Source organism: Manduca sexta, chromosome 19, assembly GCF_014839805.1.
Source record: "Manduca sexta isolate Smith_Timp_Sample1 chromosome 19, JHU_Msex_v1.0, whole genome shotgun sequence".
In the NCBI taxonomy this organism is placed as follows: domain Eukaryota; kingdom Metazoa; phylum Arthropoda; class Insecta; order Lepidoptera; family Sphingidae; genus Manduca; species Manduca sexta.
The window spans coordinates 13,990,230-14,008,784 of record NC_051133.1 but is presented as its reverse complement, the minus strand read 5'-3'; the positions used below and the strand labels follow the sequence as shown (position 1 = coordinate 14,008,784).

Here is an 18,555-nt window from a genome sequence, read left to right as displayed (position 1 = left end):
ATATACAGGTAAGTATATTATTATATAACTATGTAAGTATGTGGAATGGATGCTTATGTAAAATAATGTTTATAACTTATTGACAGATGTTATTCATTTCTTGTATGCTGTATTAGATATGTAAAAACCAATAATTGAAAATATCCCATAATTGTCATTTTAATAATTTTCCAAAACCCAATCATTAATGGTTAACATAATTTTGTTACTAACCGTTATGTATGTGACATTAACTGCAATTGCATAAATGTTACTAATTTGCCATGCAGGCTCCGGCGGTAGCGAAACGGCGCGCTTTCAGAAACCAAAAATAGCCAGTACCGCAACATCGATACTGATACTAAAATGGTATTCTGAATTATTCTGACAGCGTACGATCTCGCTAACATCCGAACCTGCACGGCTGGTAACCTTCCTTGCAATTCTGAATTTAAGCTGTATACCTGCCGTTCCACAGTCAGCTGAGCTGAGCTCGTGGCAGCGGCGCGTGGCGGAGCTGAACAATAAGGTGTCCGAGTTGGAGGAGCGGCTGTCCAAAGGTGAAAAGGAGTTGGCCAAGAAACAAGAGGAGTGCGCCAAATTGCAGCGCGATCTTCGAGAAAACGTCGCCCAAAAGGAGGATCAGGTGAGGGTCAACGAAGTGACTGAGCTAGTGGAGGTAGTCAAAAAATAGTTGAGCAAAGAATTGACGACTAAAACAGTCAATGTCTAACGTAGAAGGAACTGGTCCAAGAATAAAAAGCAGCTGACAAACAGCAGTACGTTAAACATCAGTTTGTGTCAAATACAGCTGTAAATTTTGTTTATTTGAAACTCGTTTCAACCGCCTGTCATTCGCAATCGGAAGTGAACTTGAAATGTGTACAAAGCGCTTCCTCTGTCTACCCTTTTTAAACATACGATGGATTTTATCATTTCTGCACTTTTTACATATTTTTATCATATGAAGATGTCTCAAATGAAAACCTGTTTATACTATAATTTTTCACCATTCCAGGGTCAAAAGGAGCTGACACGCCGAGCTTGTACATAAATTGATATAAAGATGTGTTCACAGGAGGAGCGGATAGCGACGCTCGAGAAGCGGTACCTCAACGCACAGCGCGAGTCCACCTCGCTGCACGACCTCAACGAGAAACTCGAGCAGGAGCTGCAGCACAAACAAGCGCAACTCAAGGTACCATACATTTATATTCATTTTAACGTAATACAAGGTTTTAGTGAAACAACGCAATAAGACTAGTTTGAATAAAATTATCTGTGCTAATTAAAAAATATTACTTTATTTATTTCGCCACGTGATAGATCTAACGTATACTACAGCTTGTCTAACTGTTTTCAATAAATAATCCCAATCCTAATCTTCAATTCGATCCAGAGAATAAATCAATCAGAATAAGTCATTTGTAAGCGTGTCAAAAATTTTATTCTGATTGGTGCTTTTTCGCGATGGATGGAATAAAGCGATTGGGATCGTTTATTGAAAACGGGAGTAAATAATGTACTTCCAACAAGCTATAGGACCTTGTGACACTCATAATAAGAGTCGAAATGAAATGAGTCGTAAAATAAATTGCGTTATTTCGCTACGACGTTGCGGTGTGTTTTGAGCAATTTAGCTTCCAGCGTGACTAATACAATTATGTACATACCAGCAAACGCATTAAAAGTGATACTAAACTCAAACTCATAACTGGACATGTCAAAAAAATCCAGTTTATCAACTAACCCGTAGCGAGAGAAGTGACGCTTTGATTGCTGTAAGACATTTAGAGAGACACGGCACCATATCACGTCATCGCCACCTGTACATAACTTCTCCTCAGCTGCAAGAGGAGAAGATAGCCGCCATCGAGGAGAAGCTGGAACTGTCCACGCAGAAGCTGGCGCAGATGTCCTCGCTGCCCGAGATGGAGGAACAGCTCAAGGCCAGGATGGAGGCACTTAACCAGGTCCGTGTCACTTGCTGCCCCCCCAACATTTATTCCGTTCAGCTATTTTGGCCTTTATTGATATGGGGATAGGGACTTATTCTTGGTTAAGATGAGAGAGCAAGTTTTATATTAATTTTAATCATATTATTATGACGTTAGGGTGCATATTTTATTAAGCATCAACCAACAAAAATATATAAACGCTATGGTTATTAAAATTGAATTCTATATAATGTAGCATATTTACTACTTTGCCGTGCAGTCGTATCCTTTACTGTCGACGAAAGCCTTTAGAGATGTAAAATTAAGTTTGACATAGTGCAAGTTCATGTCGTAAAGACGATGATATATTTTTGTCTATGGTAATATTTGGGGTAAAGTAACTGAACGGAGTGTAGATGTTCTCATACTTGTGTCGTAGTCTTTCTTAGATGTTCTGTCATAACTGTGTTGATAGTGAAATTCTCGTGACAGTAGATCTATGTCATGTTACTCTATAGTTTTTATTGCCTATGGCAGCGTTGTTTCATTAAAAAAAAGGTAAAGTCAATCCCGTCCAGTACCAGAAATTTAAAACAATTAATTTAATTTACATTAATTTCGCATTTATGTTTTAATAGATTTATTGTGTGCTTTTTATTTTTTTTTCCAAAAAGTATTATTTTTACGTTATTTTTTTTCATTTTAACCAAACATAACGCTTAGACATTTTTTCACGCTTATTGCTTCTTATTTAACATGACTTTCAAGGTATCAATCTCCAATAGGCACAAATAAATCTACTCTTGCCCTCCAATAGACTTAGTATAGTTATTATGGTGCGCAGGCGCAAGAGCGTCACGGCTCGGCTGAGGACCGCATCCAGCGGCTGGAGGCGAGCGTGGAGGAGAAGAACGCGGAACTAATGAGGCTGAACCAGCGGCTGCGCATGAACGAGGAGCACAACACCAGGCTCTCCGCCACCGTCGACAAGCTTCTGTCTGAGTCTAATGACAGGTGAGTGCACCGTAAGACAGACATGGAAGGGATAAAAGTGTGATATCATTAAGTCTTCTATGTGATAGATTATATTTGTTTTCAATAACTTAAAACCATTCAAAAAGAGAACATCGGTATATTTCCTCCATATGTATGGTGGTTCCATTTCCCGTGGCAGATAAACTTCACTAATTAGTACATACTAGCTTGATTTCTTCCATATTCTTTAATATGGTATCTTATGGAAGGTATTTGTCCTCAATACTTATCTACTCTTATTCCTATCAAAGAAGAGAAGTATAAACAAACCTATCTGCTCTGTTCTCAGGTTACAAGTGCACCTGAAGGAGCGCATGCACGCGCTGGACGAGAAGAACGCGTTGACGCAGGAGTTGGAGAAGACGCGCAAGTACGCCGACGAGCTGATGGCGGAGAAGCAGGACATACTCAAAGAACTCGCCAAGTGGCGCATGGAGACTGAACAGGTAGCGTGCTGGGCTGAACGAGTCCGTACTAGCAAATCCTACTATCCTACTAATTATACTTATTCTACTAATTCTACTATTTTACCAAATCTACAATCTTACTGTTTTTCTTATATTATAGTTGTGAAATTAAATGATATGTTCGCATTTCTTAATATTTGGATCGTTGTAAGATAATCAGGTGTATTACAAGGTTCAATAGATTTGAACATTGAAGTGAAGTTACCAAGTAATTCATATTATATAATGCGATCTACTTAAATTTGATCTTTAGCAAAGACGTGTACGCTCAGATCTACGAGCGAATGTAACGTGTTTACAACAGATGCTATACGTTAGTTGACTGTGCGTGTGGTTGCAGCTGAAGCGGCAGATGCTGGAGCAGGAGATCGCGTTCAACATCCAGCAGACCGACGCCCTGACGCGCTCGCTGTCGCCCGCCGCCGCGCAGCAGCCGCCCGGCCTCTTCCAGCCCAAGGTATACTGGCGCTGCTCATACGGAGACTACAAGGCCTTGTTATAACATACAACTTTATATTATGTACAAAACGCGGACGAATAATCATTTCAACAATCAATTCAAACAAATTTTATAAATTAAAAATTAAAGTCTTACTTTTGATGTCGATCCTCATTGATTGAAAATGTTACTCAACAAATAGGCGACCATTAAAAAAAGTCGTATGTGTCGTTCATTGTCTAATATATCTATGTCTAAATATAAATTTGGTGAAAGAGTAGTTGCTTCAGCCTAATCTCCTGTGGTGTGTTGTAGTTGGACAGTTCGTGGGAGAAGCTGCAGCAGGCGCACGTGCTCGCCAACGTGCAGCAACCCTTCGACGTCTCTAGCGACGCAGAGGTACGGCTATACTCACGCATGATGAGTGTTCATTTTGTTGCAGAATAACACGTGGTTACAATACCCAGAAACTCGCCTAACTTTGTGGCTACGTGTTAAAACTATGAACATCACCGCTCTCCTTAATTCCTGACTTAAATGCCTGTAGACGTGATGATCACATATTAAGAAAAACATTTATTCAGATTTCTTTCCTCTATAAAGCAGATCGTATTTCCATCAGCTGGCGGTACACTTGTTTCTTTTTTTCAAAATTATTCCGTCCTTTGGCCAAAACAATTTATATATACAAAGTATCAAAACATAGCTGAAATATGCCAAGTGTAGCGCCAGCATATTACAATGAAACCTATTCGTGTATGGCAGAACGATGAGTCTGACGGCGGCGTGGAGGGGGGGCACACGGACGCGGCGGCGCTGGCGCTGATGCTGCAGGAGCAGCTCGACGCCATCAACACCGAGATCCGCCTCATACAGGAGGAGAAGCAGAGCACCGAGGCACGCGCCGAGGAGCTCGAGTCCAGGGTCAGTGCACTTTATACTATCAAGGGTGATGGATCTAGTCTACTAAGAACATCCTTAATGTCAGACCACTCTTGGGAACATCGTCGACCTGTTGAAACGGGACATAAATATTAAAAAAAATACTCCAAATAGACAATCGTTATTTGACAAATACGAACGTGTATACGATGCGTAGATTGGCTTTAGAAGAAATAATTTTCCAAATAGATATGATGACAGCATATTTGGTTTGTGCATTGTTAGATTCTGAGTTCGATACTCAGGATGGCAATCAAAATGTATAAGATTGTCGATTTTACAAATCAAAGTTGTTTGGGTTTAGAACCTGTGTTAGAATGGCAATAAGCTCAGAGAACTGTATACGCTACAGTGATGAAGGCATGCATGTATGTGTATGAATATCATTAAATATGAACCAGATATATCAAGATTGTTGAAATAATGTCAACTATTCTCTTTTAATCGTACAGAAGGGTTGGTTCCAAGTACGTGACAATTTTGACATATTTTTTTTCTCTCACAATTCCATACTGTATCCTAAATACATTGAAACTTCCATTACAAATTCACTTTATGATTAAATAAACATAGAGTTTGTCATCAAAATGCACGTGATAATAAAATGATGCCATTTTAAAATATCCATATTGAATAACATATTTGAATCATAAAGTTACCATAAGAATTCAACAAAATGCACGCGATAGATAGATTTACATCTTAAAAGGATTATCAGAGTGCGTGCAAATTAGCGAACCAATCATGAACGCGTCTGTCGTTTACGTGCACCGTGGACGTAATATGCACAAATTCTTTCTCAATCGATTTTCTCATATCAAAGACAAGTTGAAAGCTCGATTTAAACACCATTTATTTACATTAAAGTTAAACAATAAAAACCACAAATATAATAGTTGACATAGTTAAATGATATTGGTGACGAGGCCGGCAATGTGCACGCACTCTGAGTCCCGGTAGCGTCGAGGACGTGTCGTGACTGTGTGTCGCCGCAGGTGGGCAGCTACGAGCACATGAACGTGGTGTCGCGGCGCGGCGAGTCGCCGCCGCTCGCCGCCTCGCCCTCGCGCCCGCACCTCGCCGCGCACCACAAGTACCACACCGTACGTACCGCACGCACACGCACACGCACGCACACACCACACAGTGCGTTTGGAACGCATACATCCAAATAAATACATTGCTATTCTTATATTAAAATAAATAAACACAAATTGCCACTCATCCATGGACACTATTAGATTCAAAGAAACCTTTTATTAATCTATCTGAAACATGATTAATTGCTCCCCTAACACTTTAACCACAATACTCAATAGTAAATGGTGTTAATGTTTAACTTTAGTACCATAAACTACTAACTGTTATACATGTATATTTAAGTAAGGAAATGGCCCATACAAATTATATTGAAATGGTATTTAATATTAAGTAGCATGTAAGACTAATGACACATTATTATCTACAGGTGATGGTAGCAAAATATTTAGCACATAGTAATAAGCAATTTGACTCCTCTCGTTTACCCGACTACTTCGAAAGGAGAGTGAATGTTTATTGCAAATTCCATTAAAACATAGTAACATCGTATCACGTATGATACATGTTGCGATTTTTTTCATTGCAATAACATTCTCAAAAGCTTAATATATTTGATTTTGAGATTTGGGAATCTTAATATGCTTCTGTCCATGTAATCACGATTCTATATTTTAATTAAAGATCGTACAATTAACACAAATTATTTGATAGTGAGAGTTGTCAAGTTGCATATCAATTATAATTGGCGTATTACATTATGGTGCATCTGGCGAACTCCAATCAATACTGTTAAACCTTTAAAAATGTTATAATACAGCATGACAGCAGTGTTAAAGAGAGTAACATTGCATTAACAGGCCACCTGACTTCCTGGAAATAATCGTACATTATTTAATGATCTCTATGGACCCTAAATATAATGTGTATTTTTAATTATTACACGTATTTAATATTTTTTGTGTATATTATTGCAAATTGCTTTTATATTATATAATCTATAGAATATATAAAAATAACTTAATATACTGAATATTGATTTAATAAAGTAGCCAAATGTGCCATAATGTCATAAGTAGAGAGTAAAGAGTGGTGGTGTGGTGTAGGCGCCGGCGTCGATGTCTCCTGCGCACGCGCACTACCGCGCGCCGCCCGCGTCCGAGAGCCTGCCCGCCAGCCAGGTCCGTCGCTACCACTGCCATTCTATCCTACACACTACACTCCCGCCATATGCATTGCATTCACATAATCACTTATTAACTATTAACTCGCCAACTCAAATTATATTTATGCTAATTGTTTTAAACCCTAACGATTCTCCATATTTAAAAAAATACTTGTGAATTTATACAATTTAAAATAGAATTGGAATTTCATATTTATACTTAACAATTTATTGAGACTTTAAAAATTTCGTATGTTTTTTATTTTATTTAAATTTAATATTTTATGTAAAATCATCAAACCTTTCTTCCAAAAAGTGTACTTGAATGAAAATAATTAAATGTATTAAATTGAAATGAATCGTTTAGTAGTGCTTGTATTATGGTGACAATGATGACACGTTAAATTGTGGTGCACGGCACGCCACACGGAATGGCTTATGAGCTACTTGTGTGAAATGTTATTAATAATAGAGGATGGTCACTTTATAAAAGATCTGAAAATTTGTTAAGTTTTAAAAAAAGAACAGAATTTTTAGTACAAAACAGAAGTTTAAGTAATAAAAGTTTGTCAGAACGGAACACATACCGTAACGTACATAATTGTTTAATTACAATACTGAACCACCAACAAGTCAGTCCACCTCGTGACCCTGAAGGCTACGTATACAAAGGCTACGTATACAAAGTCTTCGAAACGTCAGGAAATAAATTATATAAAAAATCTGTAAAGTGGTTTTATTTTCATATTAACATAATTCGGAATAATGGAAATGTTGAATATTTTTATTTCGTCATTAGAGTGGAAATAGCAAAGCAGTGATAGCCTAGTTGGTTGTGGAACGGACTGCCGAGACCAATGTCCGCATGTTCAAAACCCAAAGGCACATGCCTCTGAATTTCCTAAAATGATGTGTGTATTATTCGTGAATTATCACTTGCTTTAACGGTGAAGGAAAACATCGTGAGGAAACCTGCATACCTAAGAAGATCTCAATAAGAATTTCAAGTGTGTGTGTGCGAAGTCGACCAATCCGCACTAGGCCAGCGTGGTGGACTAAGGCCTAATCCCTCTCAGTAGTAGAGGAGGCCCGTGCCCAGCAGTGGGACAGTTAATACAGGGCTGATATTATTATAAAGTGGCCATCCTCATACTGTGTAACACGTATGTAACCCCGCTCACTGTAGTTTGGAACTGTGTGACAATGTACAATTATATTTAAATATAAGCTAGAATACAACATTAGTAGTGTTACTTACATGTGTCGATTATATTTGAATTTGCCTTACATTTTATCAACGTGGTTGTGAGTGCATACAGAAATACATTAAAGTTATTTTTTAAATCTACAAAATTTTAAAAATGACTTCTGTGAAAATGTTCAATGATAAATGCTTTTTGGCATCACAATGTCGCTTGAGTATATCTGAATAATAATATAAGTTACAGTCAACAATATGTACTCCAAATATTACAATTTTAGTCAACGAAACGCGAAACTGGTCTTTTGAAGTCAAGATTATGCCGTAAAACAGTCCTATTAGACGTACTCGGACCCACAACGAACACTCCAACTCTGATGAGTTGGAGTGATGTGTTCCGATGAACATGCTATATTTATTTAGCAATGTATAGTTTCTGTATTCACTGACAAGTACGTGTTGTATAATGATGTATGGGGTTGCTTTCACAATGTAGTTTGGCGATGCTTTATATACGAATATATTGTGTAACGTTACCTCTATGTATAGATATATACTGTATGTATGTTACTAAACAACCATCGCTAAGTTAACGAGATTAGAATATATTATTAAAAAGATCTAGTAATGTTTGGAAAAACAATCTTATTTTCAACATTGATTAGATTATGTTCACAGCAAATGCTAATGTATAGAAAAATATATTTTGTACACAAATTTTAATAAATTCTGTAGATTACTTTTATTAACGGCTATTTTATGTGTTTCATTAGGTTATTCTTATTTTATAAAATAGTCAATCATTATAATAGATAATAATATCGATAGTGTAGTAAAAAGTAGAAATATATATTTTTTATATATCTATTGTATACAGATTATTAGTTTGTATCTTCAATAAATGTATAAATTTAACATTGTGTATTAACAATATTACGCTTCAAAAAGCATGAGTGTATTTTAACATTTATTATAATAGTGTTTAACTATCAACATGTATTCAATCTATATACATTTTTTTTTTCTCTTTTTTACATATCTAAAACTGTAGTAAAACGCAATTGTTTAGTATCAAGTTTAGATATTCAATTATCAATTTTAATTTCTGGTCCATAAAATAAGTTTAGCACTTACTTATATGTAAATTGTATAATTTAATTCATTAGTAAATTTACTATTTCTGTATTTTTATATACCGTGTATGTCATAATGGCGCATTTACATAAATCGCATGGTGTTTTACGCTGGTGCCGTGCGGTTGATTTGAATGCGTTCGATGTGGTTGAAGTTGTTAACGGTCACCTGTACACAGTTGCAGTTGTGCGAGGACGGCAGCGGCGTGGGAGGAGTGGGAGGGGTGGGAGCAGTGGGCGGCGAGGGCGCGGAGTCGCCGCTGACGGCGCGCTCGCTGCGGCTGGAGCGGGCGGCGCGCGCGCTGCACGCCGAGCGCGACCGCCTGCGCACGCACTACCACGCGCCCTACGACTCGTGCGTACACACACACATATTAATTTAAATCACTACATAGTATAAAACAAAGTCGCTTTCTCTGTCCCTATGTCCCTTTGTATGCTTAAATCTTTAAAACTACGCAACGGATTTTGATGCGGTTTTTTTTAATAGATAGAGTGATTCAAGAGGAAGGTTTATATGTATAATAACATCCATTAAATAGTGAAGAAATACTGTTATTTTGTTATGTTATACCCGTGCGAAGCCAGAGCGGGTCGCTAATATCAATTATAAAATTTACTATCTCTTACTACTCCATCCGTCCACACAAAATACATATTACAAAACTAACTTTACCACATTAGTAATACTCACTATTTTCCATTTCACGCCGCCCAGGAGCTCGATAATGTCGGGCAGCCTCGCCCGGATCCCCATACACAGGTCTCCGTCACTCGCTGTACCAAAACCTAGAACCCTCGCGCCGTCTAGGGCGCCTAGGCTATACTCCTCGGAAGTCAACATATCTAACGCGTGGTGCGACTGTCCAGACACCTTGTTCAACTACGCACCACACAGAGTCTGTCTCAAGTCAAATCTGTATACCATTTTGGATAATTATCTGTTCCATCATCCGTGTTTGGTTAAATCTGCCAGTTATATATGAACTTGATCTAGCACGTCTAGATTTTCTGATATGTGTTTCGTGTTTACGAACGCACTGGTAGTGTTGTTGGAGCGAAAAAACGATTTGAGTTTTTTTGGTCCTTCGACCGGATCGAATAAGATTTGAAAGCAAGTAGTCTTTAGATTAAGGCTACTACTATGTTTTTCTTATGAGATAGATATTTCATTCTTAAAAGTTAATGAATGAAGTGATTGAGACAGTTTAACGTATGCTCTTTGACTTGAGATGGTCTCTATGAACAAAGCATTTTAAAAAAATCTCTTGCTGAAAATGAAGCTTGTCTATACCACAAGATAATAATATTTCTTTAGTATTTTTGTCGAGAATTTCTTATAGTATTTATTACGTTTTTAATTTTATTCTGATTAAATAAATATATAACAGAGTTATTTATAGTTAGACAAAAATGTATTTATTGAGAATTTTGTGATTTAAAAACAGAAGAATATTTTATTGAAGAATATAAAAGAGGAATTATTTTATGACTATGTGACAATATATTTCTATAGCAACATTTATAAAATATGTATAGTAACCAAAGTATTTATTTGAAGAGCAATAAAATTCCAATTATATTTTTCATATTATCAGAGACAATATTTATGAAGTTTTAGAATGATATTTATATATATCTGTTGTTTTTTATACAAATAAATATTATAAAATGGAATTACTAATTATTTGGTATGGTTTGTGAGAATCCTTAGTCTGCGACAATGGTACGTGGTTTGATTCAGTTTTGTTTGCCCCCGAGTTCCATAGTAGTTCCATGCGATAATGCTAAACTAGAAACTATACTTAGTAATTCCATTTTAGAGCCGCTAGATAGTTTCGTCATTATTAAATATAATAATATAGTCTGATCCAATACACTTTGTATAAAATGTAAACAAAAGTATTTTTGTAGTTCAGTCATCTGATGTAACAAGTAACATAATATAATAGAATAATGTGTTCTGGCAGAGAGATCCATGCATATTTTTAAGAGCTGGTAGGTAGTCACAAAAATTATAATCACAAAATTACAAAAATAAACAGTTTTATAACTAAAAATAATAAATATGTTTAAATAATTCAAATTAAATAATCTATAATGGCGTGAATTTTGAATAACCAAAACATTGTTTACACTTTATGAATATTTTATTGGGTCAGACTATACATAAATAATGTTTGAGCTAAAGTATCGACACTAGACAATAATTCAGTTATAATCATATTACATGTTTGTTCATGAGAGAGTATAAGATCTTCACTGCGATAGATACAAACAAATATGTACTAGTTATTCACGCTAGTGTATATAGTTAAACTTGAAACTGACAGCTCCATTTAAGGAACTAATTAGCCAACGATTAATTCGATTGGATAAAATTTTATATAAATATGTCTATGCCGGCTTGCACTACGGCTTACTAAATATAATTAGCGCTAAACACATTGACCTCATGCTGTCATTAGGAATCGACAGTTCACTAGGATTAAAATATACTTACCATAATTATTGAGCCGTCGTGCAAACTAGCCCTAATGTTAAGCACATGCCACTCCTGTAGCTCGAGCCAGGAGTCGCTGGGCGGGTCGGGCGGCGGGTGGGGCGGCGGCGCGTCCCCCGTGGCGCCGCGCGGGGTGTCCGCCGCCGCCTCGGCCGCCTCCATCGCCTCCATGCACCAGCAGAAGAAGCGAGGCATCAAGAGCTCGCTCGGCAGGTTCTTCAGCAAGAAGGAGAAGGCCGGCATGCCGGTCAGTATTGTCATGTACACATAGACTTTTGATTCAAACTTTCTTTTTGCAACAACTTGTATAGTTGATATGATTATTTTATTAGTAATCGTTGGTGTTGTGTATGTGTACAGATGGCCGGCGGCGCGGGCGGTGTGGGGGGCGGAGTCCCCGGGAGCGGCGCGCGGTCGCTGTCGTCTGCGTCGGCGCTGGGCCTGGCCGCGCTGGCCGACGAGCCGCCCGACGCACCCATCCCGCCGCTGCACCAGGACTACGCGCGGTCCAAGACAAAGTCAGTACACATATCACCCGGACTATACATATTTCCCAAACCCCACACATCACACAACACAACCCTACTTACAAGCTTATGAAGTTAGTCGAAAGCCATTTCATTATATTATAATAATTACACAGTACATAACAGTCGAATCAAAATGATTGATGATAATGCAGTATTTATGGTGTATGTTCCCATTCGTAGGGAGCGTGACTACCGGCACGAGTTACTCGGCGAGGCGATGCGCGCGGGCACTCCGTTCGCGCTGTGGAACGGGCCCACTGTGGTGGCGTGGCTGGAGCTGTGGGTCGGCATGCCGGCGTGGTACGTGGCCGCGTGTCGCGCCAACGTCAAGTCGGGCGCCATCATGTCGGCGCTGTCGGACCAGGAGATCCAGCGCGAGATCGGCATTAGCAACCCGCTCCACCGGCTGAAGCTGCGCCTGGCTATCCAGGAGATGGTGTCGCTGACGTCGCCGTCTGCACCGCGCGGCACCGCCTGCGCCGCCCTCGCCTTCGGGGATATGAACCACGAGTGGATCGGGAACGTGTGGCTTCCTTCACTCGGTTAGTCCATTTTAATCAATCCATCTTTATACCAAACCTAAATATAAACGAAAGTTTCAAAAACACCTACTATATAATTCGTTGGTACCTGATCACTAATCCATAAACCATAATTAACTAAGAATTTTGCTTGAGAAATAATATAATGAAAGATAAACTAAAAATGTAAATGTTAATATATTATTTATTTTCACCCCCTAGGCTTACCTCAATACAGAACGACGTTCATGGAGTGCCTGGTGGACGCCAGGATGCTGGAGCATCTCACCAAGAGGGACCTCAGGACGCAACTCAAAATGGTTGACAGTTTTCACAGGTGAATATTTACCGCAGTAATAATAATATTCTATTTCCCATAAATATGCTAAGACGCCCTCGGGAATAAGTTCGTAACTAAAGAATGAAGAATTTTCTACTGATTAATGGAAATTTTTTCACCACTTTGCCCTGCTAATAGCTCACTTGATGGTATGTGGTTACCGTTGCTCATGGACGTCAGCAATGCCGCTGACTACCAGCTGTTATGCAGCCAGTGCATTTTCTCACGAATATAATGTTCCGGGGTTTAGTTTTTCTTTGATATGTGACCGGTGCAGAACACTTTTCCTAACTTGCAGATATTTCTTAGTTTTTCGACCACCAACTTTTTTTTAAATATATTGTAATAAGATGTGTTGTATGATGTAGAACGTCCCTACACTTCGGCGTGGCGTGCCTGAAGCGCGTGGGGTACAGCGTGCGCGCGCTGGAGGAGCGGCGGCGCGCGGCCGAGCTCGCCAACCGCGACGTGCTCGTCTGGACCAACGAGCGGCTGCAGCGCTGGCTCCTCGCCATCAACCTCAAGGTACGACCACCACTGGACACTGACAGAACGGAACGTGCCTGAAGCGCGTGGGGTACAGCGTGCGCGCGCTGGAGGAGCGGCGGCGCGCGGCCGAGCTCGCCAACCGCGACGTGCTCGTCTGGACCAACGAGCGGCTGCAGCGCTGGCTCCTCGCCATCAACCTCAAGGTACGACCACCACTGGACACTGACAGAACGGAACGTGCCTGAAGCGCGTGGGGTACAGCGTGCGCGCGCTGGAGGAGCGGCGGCGCGCGGCCGAGCTCGCCAACCGCGACGTGCTCGTCTGGACCAACGAGCGGCTGCAGCGCTGGCTCCTCGCCATCAACCTCAAGGTACGACCACCACTGGACACTGACAGAACGGAACGTGCCTGAAGCGCGTGGGGTACAGCGTGCGCGCGCTGGAGGAGCGGCGGCGCGCGGCCGAGCTCGCCAACCGCGACGTGCTCGTCTGGACCAACGAGCGGCTGCAGCGCTGGCTCCTCGCCATCAACCTCAAGGTACGACCACCACTGGACACTGACAGAACGGAACGTGCCTGAAGCGCGTGGGGTACAGCGTGCGCGCGCTGGAGGAGCGGCGGCGCGCGGCCGAGCTCGCCAACCGCGACGTGCTCGTCTGGACCAACGAGCGGCTGCAGCGCTGGCTCCTCGCCATCAACCTCAAGGTACGACCACCACTGGACACTGACAGAACGGAACGTGCCTGAAGCGCGTGGGGTACAGCGTGCGCGCGCTGGAGGAGCGGCGGCGCGCGGCCGAGCTCGCCAACCGCGACGTGCTCGTCTGGACCAACGAGCGGCTGCAGCGCTGGCTCCTCGCCATCAACCTCAAGGTACGACCACCACTGGACACTGACAGAACGGAACGTGCCTGAAGCGCGTGGGGTACAGCGTGCGCGCGCTGGAGGAGCGGCGGCGCGCGGCCGAGCTCGCCAACCGCGACGTGCTCGTCTGGACCAACGAGCGGCTGCAGCGCTGGCTCCTCGCCATCAACCTCAAGGTACGACCACCACTGGACACTGACAGAACGGAACGTGCCTGAAGCGCGTGGGGTACAGCGTGCGCGCGCTGGAGGAGCGGCGGCGTGCGGCCGAGCTCGCCAACCGCGACGTGCTCGTCTGGACCAACGAGCGGCTGCAGCGCTGGCTCCTCGCCATCAACCTCAAGGTACGACCACCACTGGACACTGACAGAACGGAACGTGCCTGAAGCGCGTGGGGTACAGCGTGCGCGCGCTGGAGGAGCGGCGGCGCGCGGCCGAGCTCGCCAACCGCGACGTGCTCGTCTGGACCAACGAGCGGCTGCAGCGCTGGCTCCTCGCCATCAACCTCAAGGTACGACCACCACTGGACACTGACAGAACGGAACGTGCCTGAAGCGCGTGGGGTACAGCGTGCGCGCGCTGGAGGAGCGGCGGCGCGCGGCCGAGCTCGCCAACCGCGACGTGCTCGTCTGGACCAACGAGCGGCTGCAGCGCTGGCTCCTCGCCATCAACCTCAAGGTACGACCACCACTGGACACTGACAGAACGGAACGTGCCTGAAGCGCGTGGGGTACAGCGTGCGCGCGCTGGAGGAGCGGCGGCGCGCGGCCGAGCTCGCCAACCGCGACGTGCTCGTCTGGACCAACGAGCGGCTGCAGCGCTGGCTCCTCGCCATCAACCTCAAGGTACGACCACCGACTGGACACTGACAGAACGGAACGTGCCTGAAGCGCGTGGGGTACAGCGTGCGCGCGCTGGAGGAGCGGCGGCGCGCGGCCGAGCTCGCCAACCGCGACGTGCTCGTCTGGACCAACGAGCGGCTGCAGCGCTGGCTCCTCGCCATCAACCTCAAGGTACGACCACCACTGGACACTGACAGAACGGAACGTGCCTGAAGCGCGTGGGGTACAGCGTGCGCGCGCTGGAGGAGCGGCGGCGCGCGGCCGAGCTCGCCAACCGCGACGTGCTCGTCTGGACCAACGAGCGGCTGCAGCGCTGGCTCCTCGCCATCAACCTCAAGGTACGACCACCACTGGACACTGACAGAACGGAACGTGCCTGAAGCGCGTGGGGTACAGCGTGCGCGCGCTGGAGGAGCGGCGGCGCGCGGCCGAGCTCGCCAACCGCGACGTGCTCGTCTGGACCAACGAGCGGCTGCAGCGCTGGCTCCTCGCCATCAACCTCAAGGTACGACCACCCACTGGACACTGACAGAACGGAACGTGCCTGAAGCGCGTGGGGTACAGCGTGCGCGCGCTGGAGGAGCGGCGGCGCGCGGCCGAGCTCGCCAACCGCGACGTGCTCGTCTGGACCAACGAGCGGCTGCAGCGCTGGCTCCTCGCCATCAACCTCAAGGTACGACCACCACTGGACACTGACAGAACGGAACGTGCCTGAAGCGCGTGGGGTACAGCGTGCGCGCGCTGGAGGAGCGGCGGCGCGCGGCCGAGCTCGCCAACCGCGACGTGCTCGTCTGGACCAACGAGCGGCTGCAGCGCTGGCTCCTCGCCATCAACCTCAAGGTACGACCACCACTGGACACTGACAGAACGGAACGTGCCTGAAGCGCGTGGGGTACAGCGTGCGCGCGCTGGAGGAGCGGCGGCGCGCGGCCGAGCTCGCCAACCGCGACGTGCTCGTCTGGACCAACGAGCGGCTGCAGCGCTGGCTCCTCGCCATCAACCTCAAGGTACGACCAGCCACTGGACACTGACAGAACGGAACGTGCCTGAAGCGCGTGGGGTACAGCGTGCGCGCGCTGGAGGAGCGGCGGCGTGCGGCCGAGCTCGCCAACCGCGACGTGCTCGTCTGGACCAACGAGCGGCTGCAGCGCTGGCTCCTCGCCATCAACCTCAAGGTACGACCACCACTGGACACTGACAGAACGGAACGTGCCTGAAGCGCGTGGGGTACAGCGTGCGCGCGCTGGAGGAGCGGCGGCGCGCGGCCGAGCTCGCCAACCGCGACGTGCTCGTCTGGACCAACGAGCGGCTGCAGCGCTGGCTCCTCGCCATCAACCTCAAGGTACGACCACCACTGGACACTGACAGAACGGAACGTGCCTGAAGCGCGTGGGGTACAGCGTGCGCGCGCTGGAGGAGCGGCGGCGCGCGGCCGAGCTCGCCAACCGCGACGTGCTCGTCTGGACCAACGAGCGGCTGCAGCGCTGGCTCCTCGCCATCAACCTCAAGGTACGACCACCACTGGACACTGACAGAACGGAACGTGCCTGAAGCGCGTGGGGTACAGCGTGCGCGCGCTGGAGGAGCGGCGGCGCGCGGCCGAGCTCGCCAACCGCGACGTGCTCGTCTGGACCAACGAGCGGCTGCAGCGCTGGCTCCTCGCCATCAACCTCAAGGTACGACCACCACTGGACACTGACAGAACGGAACGTGCCTGAAGCGCGTGGGGTACAGCGTGCGCGCGCTGGAGGAGCGGCGGCGCGCGGCCGAGCTCGCCAACCGCGACGTGCTCGTCTGGACCAACGAGCGGCTGCAGCGCTGGCTCCTCGCCATCAACCTCAAGGTACGACCACCACTGGACACTGACAGAACGGAACGTGCCTGAAGCGCGTGGGGTACAGCGTGCGCGCGCTGGAGGAGCGGCGGCGCGCGGCCGAGCTCGCCAACCGCGACGTGCTCGTCTGGACCAACGAGCGGCTGCAGCGCTGGCTCCTCGCCATCAACCTCAAGGTACGACCACCACTGGACACTGACAGAACGGAACGTGCCTGAAGCGCGTGGGGTACAGCGTGCGCGCGCTGGAGGAGCGGCGGCGCGCGGCCGAGCTCGCCAACCGCGACGTGCTCGTCTGGACCAACGAGCGGCTGCAGCGCTGGCTCCTCGCCATCAACCTCAAGGTACGACCACCACTGGACACTGACAGAACGGAACGTGCCTGAAGCGCGTGGGGTACAGCGTGCGCGCGCTGGAGGAGCGGCGGCGCGCGGCCGAGCTCGCCAACCGCGACGTGCTCGTCTGGACCAACGAGCGGCTGCAGCGCTGGCTCCTCGCCATCAACCTCAAGGTACGACCACCACTGGACACTGACAGAACGGAACGTGCCTGAAGCGCGTGGGGTACAGCGTGCGCGCGCTGGAGGAGCGGCGGCGCGCGGCCGAGCTCGCCAACCGCGACGTGCTCGTCTGGACCAACGAGCGGCTGCAGCGCTGGCTCCTCGCCATCAACCTCAAGGTACGACCACCACTGGACACTGACAGAACGGAACGTGCCTGAAGCGCGTGGGGTACAGCGTGCGCGCGCTGGAGGAGCGGCGGCGCGCGGCCGAGCTCGCCAACCGCGACGTGCTCGTCTGGACCAACGAGCGGCTGCAGCGCTGGCTCCTCGCCATCAACCTCAAGGTACGACCACCACTGGACACTGACAGAACGGAACGTGCCTGAAGCGCGTGGGGTACAGCGTGCGCGCGCTGGAGGAGCGGCGGCGCGCGGCCGAGCTCGCCAACCGCGACGTGCTCGTCTGGACCAACGAGCGGCTGCAGCGCTGGCTCCTCGCCATCAACCTCAAGGTACGACCACCACTGGACACTGACAGAACGGAACGTGCCTGAAGCGCGTGGGGAGCCGCGTGTTCTTTTCAAATAATTTACAGTGTTGCTAAGTCCATCAACGATTCTTAATCAGTTTGTCGTGTTGTATCTAAAGAATGTGTGTTGTGTGTTGCGCAGGAGTACGCGAACAACCTGTCGGAGAGCGGCGTGCACGGCGCGCTGATCGCACTGGACGACTCGTTCGACGCGAACAGCATGGCGCTCGCGCTGCAGATACCCACGCAGAACACACAGGTAACACGCCAG

At 46.2% G+C, this 18,555-nt stretch overlaps 1 protein-coding gene across 1 annotated transcript in view; it reads left to right on the top strand.

Moving 5' to 3' along the window:
• Window positions 1-18,555, top strand: part of LOC115445927 (liprin-alpha-1) — a 51,817-nt gene that overhangs the window by 28,333 nt on the left and 4,929 nt on the right. The window contains exons 7-23 of the mRNA XM_037440377.1: window positions 458-625; window positions 1,058-1,177; window positions 1,827-1,952; window positions 2,761-2,930; window positions 3,241-3,397; window positions 3,759-3,875; window positions 4,173-4,256; window positions 4,623-4,781; window positions 5,795-5,902; window positions 6,944-7,018; window positions 9,516-9,691; window positions 11,900-12,086; window positions 12,200-12,357; window positions 12,550-12,911; window positions 13,113-13,227; window positions 13,599-13,755; window positions 18,427-18,543. Of these exons, the coding sequence (XP_037296274.1) occupies window positions 458-625; window positions 1,058-1,177; window positions 1,827-1,952; window positions 2,761-2,930; window positions 3,241-3,397; window positions 3,759-3,875; window positions 4,173-4,256; window positions 4,623-4,781; window positions 5,795-5,902; window positions 6,944-7,018; window positions 9,516-9,691; window positions 11,900-12,086; window positions 12,200-12,357; window positions 12,550-12,911; window positions 13,113-13,227; window positions 13,599-13,755; window positions 18,427-18,543 (2,556 nt within the window). The remainder of the gene's footprint in view (window positions 1-457; window positions 626-1,057; window positions 1,178-1,826; window positions 1,953-2,760; window positions 2,931-3,240; window positions 3,398-3,758; window positions 3,876-4,172; window positions 4,257-4,622; window positions 4,782-5,794; window positions 5,903-6,943; window positions 7,019-9,515; window positions 9,692-11,899; window positions 12,087-12,199; window positions 12,358-12,549; window positions 12,912-13,112; window positions 13,228-13,598; window positions 13,756-18,426; window positions 18,544-18,555) is intronic.